At 42.1% G+C, this 20,818-nt stretch overlaps 1 protein-coding gene across 1 annotated transcript in view; it reads left to right on the forward strand.

Annotated features, from left to right (window-relative positions):
• MATN2 (matrilin 2) overlaps window positions 1–20,818 on the forward strand; it is a 136,559-nt gene that overhangs the window by 54,457 nt on the left and 61,284 nt on the right. Inside the window, exons 3-4 of the mRNA XM_006027996.3 lie at window positions 12,712–13,281; window positions 19,555–19,677. Of these exons, the coding sequence (XP_006028058.1) occupies window positions 12,712–13,281; window positions 19,555–19,677 (693 nt within the window). The remainder of the gene's footprint in view (window positions 1–12,711; window positions 13,282–19,554; window positions 19,678–20,818) is intronic.

A 20,818-nucleotide genomic window follows, 5' to 3' on the forward strand; every position in this document is an offset into this window, starting at 1 on the left:
AGGACCACGAAAGCCAGGGCAGCAACTGAGTTTAGGCTAGCCACAGGAGTCGAGGACAATCAGAAGTCCTTTTTTAGGTATTTCAGCAGTAGAAGGAAAACAAATGGAAGTGTGGGACCCCTGCTTAACACCTCAGGACAGTTGATAACTGACATTCAAGACAAAACTGAACTCCAGAATGCCCATTTTGATTCGGTATTTCACCAGACCAAGGGGAAAGACAAGCGAGATAGGGCTCATAGGGGTTATTACAGGAATGGAAGCCTCCCCACTGTGGATGCTGAGCAGGTGCAACACCAACTAGAAAAGCTAGACCTTTATAAGTCAGCAGAACTGGATGGACTTCATCCAAGAGCGCTGAAGGAGCTGGCTGAGGTCATTGTGGAACCTCTGGCAAAGCTCTTTCAGAATTCATGGCACACAAGGGAAATCCCTAAGGTTTGGAAGAGGGCCAACATTGTGCCCATGTTCAAGAAGGGGAAGAGGGAGGACCCAGGCAACTATAGGCCAATCAGCCTAACATCTATCCCAGGGAAAATCCTGGAAAAGCTTGTTAAAGAATCTATGTGTGATACACTCATGGAAGGTAAGATTCTGAATGACAGCTAGCATAGCTTTGTCGTGGGTATGTCTTGTTTTACCAATCTCATCTCCTTCTGCAACCAGGTCTCTCACCACCTGGACATGGGAAATGAGGTAGACATTATATACCTAGACTTCCAAAAGGCTTTTGATCTAGTATCCCACAATATCCTTCTGGGAAAACTGAAAGATTGTGGGCTCAGCTGCTCAACAGTTCAGTGGGTGGGAAACTGGCTACAGGGTATAGGACCTAGATAGTTCTCATGAACGGAGCTGTGTCATCCTGGCGCAAAGTGGCCAGTGGTGTCCCGCTGGGATCCATGCTTAGACAGGTGCTTTCAACATATTTATCAATGATTTGGATGGTGGAGTGAAAAGCTCACTGACACCAAGTTATGTGGGAGCGTGGTCATGCCAGAAGATAGGTTGTAGATACAGGTGGATTTGGACAGGCTGGAGAGTTGGGCAGACCAGAACCAGATGAAGTTTAACGCTTCCAAGTGTAAGGTGCTCCATCTGGGGACAAACAACCCTCAACATGAACAGGCTTGGTGGTGACAGCTGGATTTGTGAGACCACAGTTGGTGTACTGTGTCCAGTTCTGGGCACTGCACTTCAATAAGGACATGGAAAAACTTGAGAGGGTCCAGAAAAGAGCCACCCGTATGATCAGGAACTTGCAAGGCATGCCATACGAGGAAAGGCTGAGGGACCTGGATGTCTTTAGCCTAAAGAAGAGAAGGTTGAGAGGGGACTTGATAGCAGCTTACTGCTATATCAGAGGAGTGCACCAGGAGCTCAGGGAATAACTTCACTAGGGCATCCCTGGGGGAAGAGCAGGACCAATGGATACAAACTTCTGGTGGAACTAGACATGTTCAGATCAGCAGGTCCTGATGATCTCCACCCCAGAGTGCTGAGGGAATTGGCAGAGGTCATTGCAGGACCCCTGGCACAGCTTTAGGAGCACTTGTGGTGCTCTGGCGAGGTGCCAGAGGACTGGAAAAGGGCCAATGTGGTCCCCATTTTCAAAAAAGGGAGGAAAGGGGACCCAGGAAACTATAGGCCCATTAGTCTTACCTCGGTCCTGGGAAAGCTCTTTGAGAAAATTATCCAGGAGCACATCTGCAGGGGAGATTCTGCTTAGGGCAGTCAACATGGGTTCATTAGAGGCAGGTCCTGTCACACCAACTTGGTTGCCTTCTACCACCAGGTCACAAAATCCTTGGATGCAGGTGTCGTGGTGGATGTAGTCTTTCTCGACTTCAGGAAGGCCTTCGACACTCTCTCACCCCATCCTCATTAAAAAATTAGGCGACTGTGGTGTCAACGCCTACACAGTCAGATGGGTTGCAAATTGTCTGGAGGGCCGCACCCAGAGAGTGGTGGTGGATAGGTCATTTTTGACCTGGAGGGATGTGGGCAGTGGGGTTCCCCAGGGCTCAGTCCTCGGGCCCACACAGTTCAACATCTTCATCAGCGACTTGGACAAGGAGGTGAAAAGCACCTTGTTCAAATTCGTGGATGACACTAAGATGTGGGGAGAAGTGGGCACACTAGAAGAGAGGGACAGGCTACAACTGGATCTCGACAGGTTACAGAGGTGGGTGGATGAGAATAAGATGAGTTTCAATACTGACAAGTGCAAGGTGTTGCACCTGGGGAGGAAGAACCAGCAGCATACCTATAGGCTGGGGAACTCCCTTCTTGTCAATACAGAGACAGAAAAGGATCTTGGAGTCATTATTGATTCCAAGATGAACATGAGCCACCAATGTGGGGATGTGGTCACGAAGGCTAACCTCACCTTGTCATGCATCCATAGATGCATCACGAGCAGGTCCAAGGAGGTGATCCTCCTCCCTCTATTCAACATTGGTCAGGCCACAGTTGGAGTACTGAATCCAGTTCTGGGCGTTGCACTTCAGGAGGGATGTGGACAGCATAGAGAGGGTCCAGACGAGGGCCACTTGCATGATCAGGAGGCAGCAGGGTAGGCCCTACAAGGAGAGGCTACGGGACCTGAACCTGTTCAGCCTCCACAAGAGAAGGCTGAGAGGGGATCTGGTGGCCATCTATAAACTTGTCAAGGGGGACCAGGAGGCAATGGGAGAGTCCCTGTTCCCCTGAGCACTACCGGGAGTAACAAGGAATAATGGCCATAAGTTGACTGAGAGTAGATTCAGACTAGACATCAGGAGGCGCTACTTCACAGTCAGGGCGGCTAGGAGCTGGGACCAACTTCCAAGGTAAGTGGTCCTCACTCCTACCCTGGGGGTCTTCAAAAGGAGGCTAGATGAACACCTTGTTGGGGTCGTTTGACCCCAGCATTCTTTCCTGCCCATGGCAGGGGGTCAGATTTGATGATCTGCTTTGGTCCCTTCCAACCCTACCAACTATGAAACTCTGGAAGGCCGCTTCAGGCTTAACACCAAGAAAAACTCCTTCACAGTCAGGGTGTCCAGACTGTGGAATAAACTCCCTCCAGAGGTGGTGCAGTCACCTACCCTGGTGGTTTTTGAAAAGGAGACTGGACAGTCACCTTGCTTGGGTCACTTGACCCCAGCTGTCTTCCTGCCTAGAGCAGGGGGGCTGGGCCCGATGGTCTGCGAGGTCCCTTTCAGCCCCTTACAATTTATGAATGGAACATCAAGATCATTAAAAACAAGAGAGCGTTTTTAACACCGGTGGAATGAGTTTAGAAGGGATCTGGTAGATTATAATGAGCCATGAAGTCCAGTGGCTCCCTTACTGCTGCCTGATAGAAATACTGCTGCCATGACAGTTGGTTTAAAACTTTGGGTGGACCAGGAATTGGAGGGGGGTGCAACTGCACCTCTGAACCTCCTTCCCTCTGGATCTACCCCTGCCAGAACACAGGAATAGAGGAGCCAGAGCAGGGACTGGAGCTGAAGCAAGTCAAGGTGCTGACTCAGGGAACTATAAAGCTAACTGGGATATTTCTACAGACAGTTTTTCACTATGTCTGGCTAGTTTTAAGGCTGTCTGGAGTGGGGTTGGCTTCCTGCAAGCATGGCAGCCAGTGCCCAGCTACCAGAAGGAAACTCATAACCAGGAGAAGCTATAACTATCGTCTCCTGACCACATGCACCCCTTTACTTGGAGAAGCAGGAACAGCATACTTTCAGGAAAAAGCTAACCATGGAGCTGGGGTACAGGGAAGAAATGATACATGTCTGGAAAGTCTGAGTTTGACTGAGGTCTTAAAAGATGGGCAAATGGGGACCCAAAGGAGACCTAAACATAATTAAATCAAATTTAGTGGTCTGATGGAAGCTTCCACTTTATACAAATATGTAAAATTTAATCTTGGTTGGGTCCTTCTAATGAGAGAGAAAATCACTTTACTCTCTAAGCTTTAAAGAGTTAGTATATGCACATACTTGAGTTGACAGGCCGGTTCTAAAACCAAAACAGACTAAATCTGTGTGTGTAAATAGTTATGATTTAGAGACCAGACTTACATTTTGAAGGGTTTGAGTAATAATTTTATAACTTCTGGCAATACAGCAACTTGGTCTGGCTAATAACTGGACTAGATAGCTGAAAAGGTCTTTTCAATTTCTAGAGTCTGTGGATGTACCATTATTCACAAGAATGACTGAAAACAATTACTGATGGGTCTGGAGTCATTTGGCAAAGTTATGAATTGTTTATCATTTCCATGATTAACTATATGAGCTCTCAGAATTAAAAAGAAAGTTTATAGTTCACAGAACAAGTAAGAAGCTAAAATTTTCAAAACCAGGTACTACTACTACTACTAATTATTCTTGTTACTATTGCTGTTGTTATTATGTACCACATAAAAGATTAGAAGTCTAGCAAAGAATTCTTGCAGTCTGCACTGGATACTGTCCCCTAAATGGCATTATTTGTCTCAGTTAAACGTTATACATAGTAGAAGAGTTAAGCTTTATTTTTTTGCTTGATTTATCTCAGCTTACATCATAATTAATAATGAATGTACTTTCACACAGCATCCATTAACCCACCAAAATAATACTTTTCAGCAATTTAATTTTAGATTTGTAAAAAAATACTCATTTTGAATCACTGCAAACCACAAAATACTAATTTCAAAGCACTGCAAACCACAAATAACGTATGTCATATTTTCAAGTTTGTTTTTACATTATTATAGTTTACTAAGTAAAAGAATATGGAAATATTCAGTATTATGGTGTCATTTGTACCTTTGGGATTAATTTTCTCAGCAAAAAAGGGAAGAGTTTAAGATAGTATGGTTTAATAATATTGTGGTTCTCTCCACAGAATTCTGAGTCTGACCCCAAAATGGAGAATTTGTTCCCTCCAGTTTTAGATCAAACTGGAACCAAAGCCACTGCAGTCCAAATCTTCAAACACAAATTCAGAATTCCCTCTGAAATCAAAGGGATTTGGGCATATGTTTCTAGTTTTGACCTATCTTTACTGGTGACAAAGTTTTCAGAGTTTCTAGAGAAGCAGCCTAAGTATATGGCTGCTTCTTCTTGCCCTTCACTGATATAACATACCCCACATAACACCTTTGTGTTATTGCGTTAAAATTATGTTACAGTGCTTCAGTTTTTCTTAGTTAAAATAATTAGATACAGTGTTAAGATAATGAGATGAAAAATGGTTAATGTGCAAGCACGTCTGTATCCCATTAGAACTGGAATTTTGTTTCTGTTCACTTTGGCTTATGTTCAACATCTTCTGATTTTGAAAGAATAAGCAATGCTAGCATATTCCTATGTTTCTGAATAAAGCTGTACCAAAGATTCCACATGAATAAATCCATGCAATTATTTGATGGTCAGCAAATAGCATTTTTATTCCATACCACAAATGTTCTTGGTTGGTTGTGAAAGGGCCCGAATTAGTGGATGGAAACAGGATCTGGTCCCACCCTTCTCATTAGCGGAAACATCAGGATAATATTTATCAGGAATTCACAAGAAAGGTCAAGTAAGGGCTTGTTTACATCCAAAAGTTGTGTCAGTTTAACTTTAATATGGCCTCCTTGTATATATTGCAATACAGTCTAATGATGTGATCACATGCTATTTTTTTTTCTGCAGATCCCTGCTTCATTAAGTGCACAGGATGGGGAACCATGCTCTCAGGGTTAGTCAGAGCAGTGTAGTGAAGGAGGCCGCTGTTTGGGAGTATGCAAAATGTAGGTGAGAACTAGCATGAGTAGACACACCAAGCTAGCTTTAGGGTACTGAGAGACGTGAAAGTCATGCTGACAAACGTCACAGTTTGTCATGTGATCAAAATGTTTTACAGACATGCAGTGACACAAGTGCATGGCTTCAAAGCGCTTTAAAAATGCCTGATTGGGTAACAATCTGAACTCTTATTGTATGAGTGTTCAGGTGAAGGCACTCCAAAGTAGAATGCCTTCATTAATGTCTTGTCAGTGCAGTCGGGAGCAGAGCTCAACTGATGCAACCCAGCTTTGTTCCATGAGCTGTGTTCAGAATGGGGGGGGGGGAAAGGAAGGGGAATGAATTCAGTCTGAGGGTTCCCCAGCCAGGCTAGAGGGTGGAGGCTCCAGTCCACACTCCTGCCTCACTCCAGCATGGCTGGGAAACTCCAGACTGAACTCACTCCCTGCCTTCCCCCCACTTCAGCGTTGCCAAGACTTAAATATGAAATGATCATATTGGAAGCTCAAATTATTGTATTTTCTGAAAAACTATTGTACATTGAAAAAATGTATGCAAATGCACATGCAAATACATCATTTTTATTTTTAAGTAACATCATGTTGCCTTATTATCATCACACCCTGCACCACTCTACATGACACTGCCCACTATGAAGTTTTGTTTATAGATTCATAGATTGTTACAGGCTGGAAGGGGCCCTGCAGATCATTGGGTCCAGCCCCACTGCTCTAGGCAGGCAGACAGCTGGGGTCCAGGGACCCCAGCGAGATGACTGTCCAGTCTCCTTTTGAAAACCTCCAGGTAGGTGACTGCACCACCTCTGGAGGGAATTTATTCCACAGTCTGGTCACCCTGACTCTGAAGGAGTATTTCCTGAAGCGGCCTTCCAGGAGTTTGTATCCATGTGTCCTGGTCTTCCCCAGGGATGCCCTAGTGAACAGTTGTTCACCGAGTTCTTGATGTACTCCCCTGATATAATGGTAAGCTGCTATCAAATCCCCTCTCAATCTTCTCTTCTTTAGGCTAAAGAGGTCCAGGTCCCTCAGCCTTTCCTCATATGGCTTACCTTGCAAGTCTCTGATCATACAGGTGGCTATTTTCTGGACCCCCTCAAATTTTTCCATGTCCTTATTGAAGTGCAGTTTCCAGAACTGGGTGCAGTACTCCAACTGTGGTCTCAGCAGTGCTGAGTACAGCAGGAGAACCACTTCCTTAGTTTTACACAAGATGCATTGGTTGATACATGCCAGCATGTTGTTTGCCCTGCTGGCCACCCCATTACACTGACAGTCCGTATTCATGCAATGGTCAATCAGTACCTCTAGGTCCCTTTCGGCCATGGCGCAAGTCAAGCTGTCACTACCAAGTCTGTATGTATGTTGAGGGTTGTTTGCCCTCAGATGGAGCACCTTACACTTGGAAGCGTTAAACTTCATCTGGTTCTAGTCTGCCCAACTCTCCAACCTGTCCAGGTCTGCCTGTATCAGCAACCTATCTTCTGACATGTCCGCACTGCCCCTTAACTTGGTGTCATCCTCAAACTTGGCCAGTGAGCTTTTTACTCCTCTATCCGAATCATTGACAAAGATGTTGAAAAGCACCGGTCCAAGCACAGACCCCTGAGGAACACCACTGGCCACTTCACGCCCGGATGACACAGATCCATTCATGAGAACACTCTGGGTCCTACCCTGTAGCCAGTTTCCCACTCATTGAACCATTGAGCAGCTGAGCCCACAATCTTCCAGTTTTATCACAAGGATATCATGGGATATTTGATCAAAGGCCTTTTGGAAGTCTAGGTATATAAAGTCTACCACGTCTCCCATGTCCAGGTGGTGAGAGACCTGGTCATAGAAGGAGATGAGATTGGTAAGGTAAGACGTACCCGCGACAAAGCCATGCTGACTGTCGTTCAGAATCAGCCAGCTCCTTCAGCACACTTGGATGAAGTCCATCCAGTCCGCTTTTCTAATTGGTATTGCCCCCGCTCAGCATCCACAGTGGGGAGGCTCAGTCCCGGCATGTCCCCTGTGAGCCTTATCTCACTTGACTTTCCCTTTGGTTTGGTGAAATACCGAAGTGAAGTGGGCATTCAGGAGTTCAGTTTTGCCCTGAATGTCAGTTACCAGGTGTCCCAAGGTGTTAAGCAGGGGTCCCACACTTCCATTTGTTTTCCTTCTACTGCCAAAATACTTAAAGAAGGACTTCTTATTGTCCTTGACTCCTGTAGCTAACCTAGACTCCGTTGCTGCCTTAGCTTTCCTGATCATTTCCCCCACCGTTGTATAGTCCTCCTTGAGGACCATCCCTAGCTTCCACTGGGTGTACATCTCTTTTTTTTCTTTTTTAAGAGGACTGCAATGCCCCTATTAAGCCAGGAGGGCTTACCAGCCCTTCTGCTGCCTTTCCTCTTTGCAGGGATGGTTTTCTTTTGTGCTTTGAGGATTGTATCCTTGAACAATGACCACTCTTCGTGCACCCCATTTGCCTTGTCTTCCTGATCTCACATCGCCTCCTCTACTAATGCTCTGAGCCTGTTGAAGTCAGCATTTTTGAAGTCCAGGACTTCAATCCTGCTAGTTGATTTGTCAACCTTGTGGTGGACGGTGAACCTGATAATTTCATGGTCGCTGTCACCCAGGTTACCCTCAATGTTCAAGCCACACACTAGATCATCTCCCTTGGCCAAGACCAAGTCTAGGAGAGTGTTACCTCTGGTTGGCCCTTGCACTTCCTGGGCCAGGAAGAGCTCCTTGACGACAGTCAGGGAACCGCATGAATGATCTGACTTAGCCAAGTGTTCCTCCCAATCTATGTCTGGGTAATTGAAGTCACCCATGACAACCAAATGCCTTGCATGCACGGCCTCTGTCAGTTTTTGAGAGAACTCCAGATCCAGCTCTTACTACAGGCCACCAAACCAAGAGGAAAAGCCTGCAGTTAGGTTTCTCTCACCTCGCCCTTCCCCCCCATAGCTTGACCCAGAGGGCTTCAAGCTGCTTATCTTTGGAACCAATACCAGCCTCCAGAAAGGTGTACTGCTCTCTCACGTAGACAGCTACCCCTCCACCTTTTCTCCCTACTCTGTCCATTTTGTGCAGGATGTAGCCCTCTACAGCTACACTTCAATCATGCGAGGAGTCCCTCCGTGATCCCTACCAGATCATATTGCTCAATACAGAGCAGGAGGTCTAGCTCCTGCTGCTTGTTCCCCATGCTCCTGGCATTGGTGTACTGGCAGCTGAGGCCCCCAACTGACACCCTCGATTTCCTGCGACGCTCTGAGAGGACTGTGTGCCATTCCCTGGGCATGCTCCACTTGGAGTTTCCCTGTCCCCCAGCAAAGTCAGTTTAAAGCCCTGTCTAGCAGATCAGCCATCCTGGCTGAGAACAGGGCCTTACCTCTCTGTGTGAGGTGAGTTCCATCTCATCCTCGGAGTCCTCTCTCTCTGAAGTGCATTTAATTCTTTCTTTAAGTTTAACTCTTTCTCTGACTGGTTAAATTGAATTTATTACTATGATTATTCTTTTCTCTTTGTTTTGTGGTTCAGGTCTGTGTATTGTAAATCTTCTAAACTTTATTTGCAGCTTTCTGTATTAAGTACATGCCTAGAATTTACAAACGAGGCAAGCACAAAACCCCTTTGACTTTCTATTGATTTAAGATTGTATATAGCATTTAAAATAAAGCTCTTAGAATTATTACACAATGAGATTTAGCTATGTGATCATTATGCAGTTACTTTATATTGTTCACTGTAAGTCTCCAGTTAAATGGCAAATATTACTCACCCTCACTTTAGTCCCTGTCAAATTCCAATTCAATGTGAGTGAGAACTGGGTCATCAAAGTGGAAGCATGTCTTTATTTTATCAGTATGCCTGCAGGTATCTTTGCTGTCCATTGAACAGAGTGAAAACTGTCTGTCTGGCTTGCATGCTTAATTACAGGCAAAGGTGACATAACTTATCCCACAGTATATTATGGGATATCTATGATAGCAATGCTTTAACACTGTGAGGTGATCACATAATCAAGTAAACTAGCTCAGCTCTGATTGTTGCTGGAGTGACTTACATGTTTGTTTTTTTTCTCAAATTTAATTACACAAAAAATATCATACATTTTGAACACTTAGTATTATCTATCATACATCATACAAAGGTTGAAATTATTGTATAAGTCATTGAAATTATACGATAATTATTGTGCACCTGACAACACTGCCCCCCTTCCATCCTGAGAGAGCATGGGAACTTGAAGAGGGGCTGGGGCTAGGAGGCAGAGGCTGCAGACAGCAGCCTCTCTCCCCCGATCACTCCAAAGGGGAACTGAATCACACAGCAGACATCTGTTGGATCAGTAGCGTTGGTCTAACTCACGATGCTTTCTGTGAAGCATCATGAGTTAGACCAGGGAGCTGCATGTCTGTCAGCACCCTTAATCTTTCCAGCATGAATACTAGCAGTTACAACCAGGAAGCAAAGGCAAGCAGCCAGAGTGTATATCCAGTGGGCTTGTCAGCCAGTTGCTAACATGTACTTAAACAGAAGCCACCCATCTGTGCTTCTGTTGTTACTCATGATAGCCAGTGTGCTTATCTGTGCTGTAATCATGCCTTCATTTTGCTGTATAGACACGCACAATACCCCTGCCTCATTTGTTACAGAAGGTAATTGTGGTGTGCAGTATGCAATGAACAAAAAAGGGATTTCAGGAAGAGAGAAGATGGTTTTCTGGTTAAAAAAACCTCAGTGCCATCTTGAGAAATTGGATCTTCACAATTTTTCTCCTCTGCCACAGAGTTCCTGTAAGATGCTGGGCACCAATTTTTTCTTGGTTGGTCTTTTGTTGTGTATTGCTTATTTTCTGGGTACTAGGCTTGCAAGGCCTGGGATTTGATTTTTCAGAAGTGCTAAGTGTTCACAGCTGCAGTTGATGTCACTAAGAGCTGTGCTTTGAACATGAAAAGTGCTACAGAACACCAAGTTCTCTGAAAAATCAGGCTCTTTCCATCACCAATTAGACACCCAAAATTAGAAGACACTTGATCTCAGCGTATGTGCCTTAGTTCTCCATCTGTAAATAGGAATAATAATACCAGATCACTTCACAGGGACATTGTATAAAGATTCACTAATGTTTTGTAATGAGTGCCAAAGAATGCCCTTCACAGCAGGTTTACAATAGTGTGTAGTAAAATAAGGTCACAGTTTGATCATTGTTCATCGATCAAAAAGAAAAAAAACAGTATCATAGCTTGTACCACAAATGTGCCATGGACTGTCCTATAATGCATGCATACAAGGTTGCCCATGTAACCCTAATCCTGGTATTTCTTATTTTTGAATGCTTAACTTTACATCCTAAACATTCATTTAATCTATTTTTGTATGTAATATTGTACCTAGAACAGTCAAAGATGCACCTGCTGAAATATGCATGAAATCATATCTTTAGTTAATTTTTGTGTGCTCCAAACTTATTTAACCAACTATCACTAGCAACAAAAAATAGTGCTAGCTTAAGTACTTAAACTATGTAAAAGTTGTTAAAGCAATGGCAGTTTTTAATGTAGGTTTGTACTGCAGTTGCATTACAGGTGTGTAACACAGTTTGTTTTAACTGTACAGATTTTCTGCACTGTTAAAAAATTATAATGAATGTTGCCAGGGCTGGACTGGGCTATATGTTTGGTAGCCTGATACCTGAGATTGCTTGGATCCATGTTCTGCTGACCCACAAAGCACAGATAAAAGTCCTTTAATAATTCCTCAGTAGAGAGACATAGTTAGTTGAAGTCAGACAGAATGCAATGCAGGGTAGGACCTTAGAGACTAACTAATTCAGAGAGACACAAGATTTCATAGGCAACAGTAATTTAGAACCTGAGAGGAGAAGGACAATTACCATCCAGGGCTTTAATCTTCTCTCCTGCATTTGGAAATTTAGAGAGGAAGAAAACAGCATGCTGTCTTCTCCTCTGTGCAGTGAGGCACTACAAGAAAGTTCTAGGGTAAAGAAGTTTCTTTCACTGCATCTTGGGTGTAGAGGGAGAAAGGAAACTTCAGTTAGGAATTGGGATCTACTGTTTGGAGCTCTTGTAGACAAAAAAGGAACCACAGTAGAGGGTGGCCATCATAGAGGACATTCCAGTTTTCTGCTACTCTGTCCTCTATTGATATGAAATCCAATGCCTTTACGTCCTCTATTTTCCTCTTGAGCCCACTGGATATATATTTTTCTCTTCAAGAGAAAAATAGAGGACATAAAGGCATCGGATTTCTTATCAATGGAGAACAAAGGACAACCGGACTGTCTTCTATGATGGTCACCCTAAACCACAGTGAATAGTTACAGATTGCCTCCTACTAATGCCAGCTTCCTCTTTCTCTCCTTATACTACTGAAAAGTACAGAAAAATAATGGAAGTAAGAAAAAATTCAAATATTAGTCATCCTTAAGGAGTAAGGAGCTAGGATTTGGGAAAGTAGAAGATGAGAGAGAAAAGAGTGACTTTGGATGGGGGAGGAACTAAACAATTCAAAAAATTTGGGAAAGCAGTGAAGAAAATATGGTGAAGAAGGAAGAAAAGGATGAGATGAGGATGAAAGGCAAGAGAAGGAAAGTCATGGAAGAAGACAGAGGTATTAGCTAGGATACAGAAGAGAAGGAAAGATTAATGGAGCGAGGAAAGGAAATGACCAGAATATTACTACAAGACGTCTCTGTACTGAAAATTGTACTTGATAGATCACCTTTTGCACTGATGAGTCCAGCAGCTAAATTGTAGAAAATTAGTATTAGTTGTAGTACTGTTTTTTTCCCCTGCCCCATGTAGAGGGTAGCATTCTGTGTTGCCAGCACAGTTGCATCTTTGGGTCTGTCCTGGTCTCTGCATTTTGGATTCCTGTCAAATAGTCTGTTTTCTTTTCCCTTCCAGAAAATACTTGCAGTAACAAACACCTGGACCTTGTCTTCATCATTGACAGTTCTCGCAGTGTACGCCCTTACGACTTTGAGAAAGTGAAGGAGTTCCTTTTAACCATCCTTCAGTTCCTGGACATCAGTCCTGATGTCACCAGAGTAGGCCTTATTCAGTATGGCAGTACAGTCAAACACGAGTTTTCACTGAAAACATTCGGGAAGAGACAGGATGTGGAGAGAGCAGTAAAAAGAATGATGCATCTGGCCACTGGCACCATGACTGGACTGGCCATTCAGTATGCAATGAACATTGCATTTTCAGAATCAGAAGGAGCTCGTCCTCTGAGCCAGAACGTGCCCAGAATAATCATGATAGTGACAGATGGACGACCGCAGGATCCGGTGGGAGAGGTTGCAGCTAAAGCCCGCAACTCAGGCATCCTAATTTTTGCCATTGGAGTAGGAAGAGTGGATATGAACACACTGAAGTCCATTGGGAGTGAACCTCATGAAGAACATGTGTTTTTGGTGGCTAATTTCAGTCAGATTGAAACACTGACCTCTGTGTTCCAGAACAAGCTTTGTGGTAAGGAAACTATTTATGGATTTGAAAGCATAGGAGGTAGAGAAAAAAACAAACAACAGAAACATCAAAGGAGATTACTTAGCTTTTATGGTGAAAAATAAAAGCTAAGCAGAGGACTAACTAAATCAGTAAAATATGTGCATCTAATTCATTTGAAGTGTATATATCAGTAAAGGAGTTTAGCCAAAGGACATTCAAAATAGCATGCATAGATATATAGTATACGTAGAAAAGGAGCCAATCCTGTTTTTGAACCCCATAAAAATAATTTAATTCCTAGTGATAATATGCAATGGTAGAAATAATCAATACTTTTATCATGTATTGCTTAATATTACTTTAGCACAGCCTCCAATCCTTTGCTATTTTAAATGTCAGATAAGTAATATAATCTTTTAATTAATTTAATGTTTGTTCATTAGTAATGTCTCTTGGCTATCAGTAAAATATGGAGTTCATGGCCCTGTATATACTACCCTTCCCAAGGTCCTTAGGCATTGGCTGGGTTCAAGGACATAGAGATGAAGTAATACTTTTGTTTCATCTGAAGTCCTTTTCAGATTTAAAAAATGATGAAAGGCCATTACTTGAGTGTTCCTCATTCATGCAATAAAGTGGAAAAATAGTTTTTGCTGGTGTATGCTGCTCTTCATTAGACAAAGTATTCCCTATCAGGTGTTCATTTACTTAGATAATCTTTGAAAAATCCTGTTGTACTTCAGAGATTCAGCCTCTTCCATTGCTCATGGTCAGTGGGTTTTTCCCTTTTACTTTTTATTGATGCCTGGAAACAGCTCTTAATAGAAATCAACTTGTTCAAAATTATATGAAACTTAGGTCCAAGTGGACATACATCTACACTACATGAATTAGCATCCTCACAACTGGCACTCTAAATGGCTTTCTCAGTGCAGGTGAAGGAATAAAGGAAGGGATGGGAAGGGATTTTAAAATGCCCTCCTTTCCCTATTCTACAAGAATAGGGTTGAGGCACGTTATTATGACGTTGAAGGGAAGTTTGTATTGCTGCTGCAGTTTCCTGATCCACAGTGTAGCAAGGCCCCAGTGGGAGCTGTGACATTGTAACCTATCAGCAGTGGAATTCATTAGATACTGAAAGAAAAATATTATCAAAATCTTATTATTACCAGCCAGAAGAGTAAGTTGTATTTAAAAATGTAGTAATTTATTTAATAAAAATGCAGTAAATAATACATTTTAATAGAATGAACATAAAGCAGTACATCACTTTTTTTAAATACATATACTCCACCTCCAAATAGTTCAAAATAATATATCAGGCCACCAGGCTGTAGATTTCCCAAGTTGGGCACTTGTTTCTTTCAGGGTACCTGAAAAACTGCCCAAATATGACCAAATTATAAAACTCTAAAACAAATTCTGTTCATACAGACTCAGTAGAGATCTGCTAAAATTTAGAAGCTAAATTCCCATAAGATTCTGTCTGTCTGAGAATGCTTCATACCAAGACTATAGGTAGGAAGTCAGACGTTGCCTACAATGATGGCTCCTGGTTGCCAGGGGATGCTGTGGTGCTGAACTTAAGACTCCCAGGGATGTATGTAGATAACTTGGAAAGGGTTCAGAAGAGGCCCACCCACCTGGTTAAAGGCTTACAGAAAAAAACCCTATGAGGACTGATTGAGGGATCTGAACCTCTTCAGCCTCCACAAGAGAAGGCTGAGAGGTGATCTTGTGGCTGTCTACAAACTCATCAGAGGGGGGGCAGGGAACAGAATGAAATAGGGGATACAATGTTGACCAGGGCACCCACCGGGTAACTAGAAACAATGGCCATAGGACAGCAAATTTAGATTGGACATCAGGAAAAAATTCTTTACAGTGACGGTTGCCAAAATATGGAATATGCTTCCAAGAGAGATTGGACAAACACCTGGCTGGGGTCATCTGACCCCAGCACTCTTTCCTGCCCAGGGCAGGGGGTCAGACTCGATGATCTAATAGGTCCCTTCCGACCCTAAAATCTATTAAATCTATGTCCATAGAGTACTGTGCAGAGATACCTGTACAAGCTGTGAACAGAAGCAGTACAGTCAGAATTACTGTTCACTCTCCCCAAGGCTAATTTGTGCCACAGAAGTAGTACACGTAACCTGAGTAGTGTTACACTAATGCAGCTATGCTGCTTCTAATACCTCAGTCCCTCCTTGCCCAGGCAAGTAACCTTACTGGAGCATAGATACATCAGAAATAAGGTGGAGGGAAATGGGGGTAGAGGAACAGGAGCTAGAAGGAGTGGAGTTAGATAGAAGCAGACAGGGGAAGACTTGGTGCCAGTCAAGAATACAGCTGTAGGGGGATAGGAGCCTCTATGAAGCAGACAGGAGCAAAATAAAGTGTCTTTACAATACCTTTGGTGGTGTTATCCCCATTTAAAGCTAGAGGGACTGAAGCAGAGAGAGACTGAGGCTAAAACTGCCAAAAGGGTCCAATACGGGGATGATGTCATAGCCATGATTGTGTAGCTACATGCAGCCCGCAATGGGGTTAAATTGCACCTCCTCCCCCCCAGCTGCCACTTGTCTCTCCTCCTTCTCACTGTCTCTCCCCCTATTTTACTGTGTGTACATTAGCAAAATCACACTTTTTATGTGATGCTTAATGTGCAGTAAAATAGGCTAAAGCACACGTGTACATATGTCCATCCTGGCACATCTTAATAGAAGCAGACAAGTGAGTTGGACACAAAGCAGCTTAATTAAGAAATTCCTTATGACTTCCAGAGGCTACTAAACTAATACTGGAAGGAAGCTCTCTATTTATAACACCATGTGAGCTGGTCAGCTGTAAGAGAATGGATATTATAAATACCCAGACTTTTATCAAACTGGTGGTTTACAAAGGGTTACATTGTAGCCCAGCTGGCTCCCACTCAGTTGCCATTGCCCACATTGATGTGCATAAAATGAGGCAGGGCCCTATGGGGAAAAAAGTATATTATCATATAATCAAAGAGTATCAAAATGCATGGGCTCAAATTAAGACTACATAGGCATCCTTAATTCTACAATTTCCTAATTTCTGAGTGTTTGATTTAGTAGCTTGAATGTTTTTCTTTTTAATGTTTTATTTGGGTTTTGGATGTAATAGTCTATAAACAAAATCTTGTGCTAGATTTCCTCTCTTTTAAATAGTAAGACTGTCTAATGCCAGATGTGTCAAATGACTTTGTTTTCTACCTGACAACTGGCATAGTTAAAAGTGCTCTTTTTGACATGATGAGCTAATATCAGATCATCATGGCTAGTAACATACATCCAGCAGGAGACTTGTGTTTGGAAAAAAAAAACATTGGCAGTCTTAAGCTTCAATTTCAGAAGAGCAGTGATGCAAAAGAAAAAGGCAAAGAGTTAGAGCAGATCTTAGTCACATAAATAAATAAAAAGTACTTGAAAAAATGGTATACTAGATGATGAGAGATCCAAAAATTTTAATAAGGGAGTTGGGAATTGTAGTGGTTTGCACATTAGTTATGAATGTATAACCCTGGGAATATTTCCAAAGACAATACGTAGCATATTCTTTCTCAAAACCATATTGTTTTATTAAAAGTACCACACACACCAAATGCTAAGCTATTTTTCTGACTTCCGTTGTGGCTATTTGAAAAACATGGAAGTTAAATATATTCCACAAGTTTACAGGGGCATAGGTTGTAGCTGTGTTGGTCTAAGGACATAGGCAGACAAGGTTCTTTGGGTAAATCTGATATCTTTTATTAGACCAACTCAAATAGTTGGAAACATTCTTTTTTGCAGGCTTTTGGATATAAAAAATGGCGGGTATATTTATACCTGAAAGCTTGCAAAGAAGAATTTTTCCAGCTATCTGAGTTAGTCCAATAAAAGAGAGATTTATCCAAAGAACCTTGTCTTTCCATAAATTTAGAGATTTATTCATCTAGTATACTAAAGATATCTTCAGTTCTTAATAGTCCAATGCACAAAACATTATCCTTAATCAGATATTCACTGAGAAGGGTTTCACCTTATGAAGTGACATGAAAGCAATGACCAAATGAAAAGAGAAGATTGGAGGCAATTTTTAAAGTCCAAAGAAGATTTGATCTGAAAAACAGCTCAATCAAATCATAATGAACACCATTGAACTGGCCCTAACTGCTCTTTTTTGCATTGTTTTCCACTCTTCTGCATTTTACTGCTTGTTTTAAGTTTGAACAATAACAAAAAATAATACATTTTTTTTAATCTGGAAAGGCTAGTACTTTGCATGTCTGAAGGAAATAGTAGCAGTACACAACTCCTGAGTAATAGGTGTAGCAATGGGCTTGGGTCTAATCCAGGGTTAGGCAAAATGTGGCCCACGGGCTGGATGCAGCCTGCCAGGTCATTCTGTCCGGCCCACGGGGCCCCTAAAAATTTGGAAAATTAGTATTTATCTGCCCCTGGCTGCCTGTCATGCAGCCCTCGATGGCTTGCCAAAAGTCAGTAAGCGGCCCTCTGCCCGAAATAATTGCCCACCCTGGTCTAATCTATGGCTCCATCTACATTTTAAATTTAAGGCACAATTAACCAGTTAATCATGTCCTAAGTGGTCACCCACCCACACGTTCAATCAAATAATGGCATGATAAAAAGAGGAATAAACTATAAAGTTATTCCACAAAATATGTACATTAACTTTGCTGCTGCTTCCTTCATGCCATTAACTGAACGTTTGGCCAGGGCAACTGTGGCTGGGAGCCCTCTCAGGTGATCAAAGCTCCCAGCTGGGGTGCCCATGTGCACCCCTCAGCCTCAGAGCTCTGAGCTGATGCTGGCTCCCAGCTTCCCATGTCCCATGTACCCCCGTGGCTGGGAGACTGCAGCTGAAGCAGTGTCCTAGCCACAAGGGTGCCCCAGGCACCCCCATGGTTGTAAGACCATAGCTGACATGGTCTCCCAGCTGTAGGGGTGTACCAGGCACCCCTGTACCTGGGAGATCATAGCTGATGCAGTCTCCCTGTCACAGGAACCCCTGGGGTGCACCTGCAGCTGGGAGCCCAGATGATCTGATAGGGTTCCCAGCTGTGGGAGCTTACTTCTTGCTGGGGCAGGCAGCGGACGCCTGGCGTTGTAATCCTGGGCTCACCCTGCACCAGCAATAAGGTGTAATGGGATCTGATTCATGATCCCATAATCATGCATCCAGCCAGGCACATATGGCATGGCAGGAGGTGTGATTGTGTGGATCATACATCAGACCCCATCGTGCTTTTAACTGCATGTCTACAGGGGCCCCATGTCTTTATTTGACTCTCTGTATGATGGAATCCAAGCTATACATAGAATTTTTTATCACTTTGTTTAGTAGTGATTCCGTTTCATTTTTCTGTTATGTGGTTATTTTCTTTCTTCAACAATATTATAATTAAATATTCGCTAGAATTATTTATTTAAAGTATTTTTTCCTAAAAGAACTCTATTGCAATTTGTTATATTGTTTCACTGGGCTCCATGCCACTTTGCATCCCAGGGTATTCAGTATTTTGAGGTATCTCTCATTTGTTACAAAAAGAACTCTTCCATAAATTGTGTTTTGTCCACATTAATCCTGTGTAAGATTTTAACTGTTAAGGCAGACAATTTTCTTGTGTGATACCACACATAAAACCATGATGAAAATGTCAGTCAAGGAAGGAAATATCTTAATTACAAAACATTTTCTAACATAAATATGCAGTACTTATTGTTATAGTTTAATTACACAATCACATATAGGTTTTACACTTCACTTATTCTGGAGAAAAAAGTTGACTGTGCGGCTGATTTGATAAGTCTTTAAATATCTGAAATGTGGTTATAAAGATGACAGAGATAGATTATTCTCTGTGGCTTCAGGGAACAGGACTAGGAACAATGGTCTCAGCTTGCACCAGAGGAAATTTAGCTGGGATACTAGGAAGAAGTGTCTCACTATGAAGGTGGTTAAGCACTGCAACAGGCTGAACAGAGAGGTTGTGGAATCTCCATCACTGGAAATTTTAAAGAGCAGGTTAATTGACTGGGTTGGTTTAGTCAGGGACAATCCTACCTTGATGCGTGAGCCAAACTAAATGGTCTCCCAACATCTTCCAACCCTACTATTATTTGGCTTTGTCTTGGTTGTTTAAAATTTACTGCAGACTTCTATAACATAATCCTAAGCAATCAATCTGTTTTCACTTCAACTATGATCACTATAAACTAACCATGGCAACAGCTAACATTTTGACTTTCTCTTCTCTTCTAGTGCCTCACATGTGCAGTATTGCTGAACATGGCTGTGATCACTTCTGTATTAACACTCCTGGCTCCTACATGTGCAAATGTAAGCAGGGATACATTTTGAATGCTGACCAGAAGACTTGCAGCAGTAAGTTCTCTTTCATAACTTTGCTCTTTCTTGGTCACGTAATACATGGAGACTCGTACCCCTTCAAGGAGGGCAGAGGCAGAAAAGTGGACTGGGATATACGTTTAAGCAACTGGAGAAATAGCAATTTAGGAATTTTTCTATCAGCTCAAAGCAGTGGTTCATCTACTTCAGTAACTTGTCTCAGTAACAAGTACCAGATGTTATAATGAAAATGCAGTAAATCCTAGGGTAGACTATCATGTAGCAAGTTAACCACAGAAGCAGGTCCTTCCTAACCTCTGTCTAAATCAGACAAGTTTATATCTTTTAAAAAAAACAGCTTAAATCCTTTTGTGTAATGGAATAGTGAATATTCTCATACACACAGAGACATTTTTTTCCCAATTCTAAGCAACTAGCCTCAAACTAAACTAAATTTTAATCCATAGAATAATATGTTCAAAACAGTATCCTCAGCTCTAGAATGCATTAATATCCTATATGTCAGGTTCTGATTAATTTTTCCAGAAAATAATGGGTTTATCAAACACCTTCATTGTATTAGTTATTGTGTATTTGTTTATTTAACTTGCCTTCTTAAGTTTTTTTTCTCTCAAACTATGTGCAGATTATCATGATCATACACTTTTGAGACTGTAAAGCAGAACAAAAGGATGAGAGCATGGTTGAAAGAGACAAAATGATTATTTATTTCTGGGTGTTTATATTTTCTCTGTGTGTTTATATTATGTTCTTCATCATGTCTCTTGATTTGAAGCAGGCAACTGTAAAACAAATTCTCTGTGCCAATGATCTGAACCCAGTTCTAATGAGGCTTCTTTCTAGTAGTATAAATTAATTCAGTGTCTGGCAGCCTTAGAGACTAATCTTAAGTTTTCTATACTGTCTCTTGCCATAAATTTCACTGAGGGGGTTTTGCTGCTCAACACATATTTAGAAGAGCCTCTTAGTTTTTTGTCATGAATATCAAACGTTATAAATTACATTAAGCAGTAAAGGTAACCCACATTTTTCTAATGATTTTTAAATAAACTTTATTTTCAAACTTTTTCATTTTTTTCTTTTTTTACCAAATCGAAAAAGGAAAAACCAAAGCCAGGGAAAAAAAATGATGTGTCGGTTTCCTTTTCTCTTTCCC

This window comes from Alligator sinensis, unplaced genomic scaffold (genome assembly GCF_000455745.1).
Source record: "Alligator sinensis unplaced genomic scaffold, ASM45574v1 scaffold191_1, whole genome shotgun sequence".
In the NCBI taxonomy this organism is placed as follows: domain Eukaryota; kingdom Metazoa; phylum Chordata; order Crocodylia; family Alligatoridae; genus Alligator; species Alligator sinensis.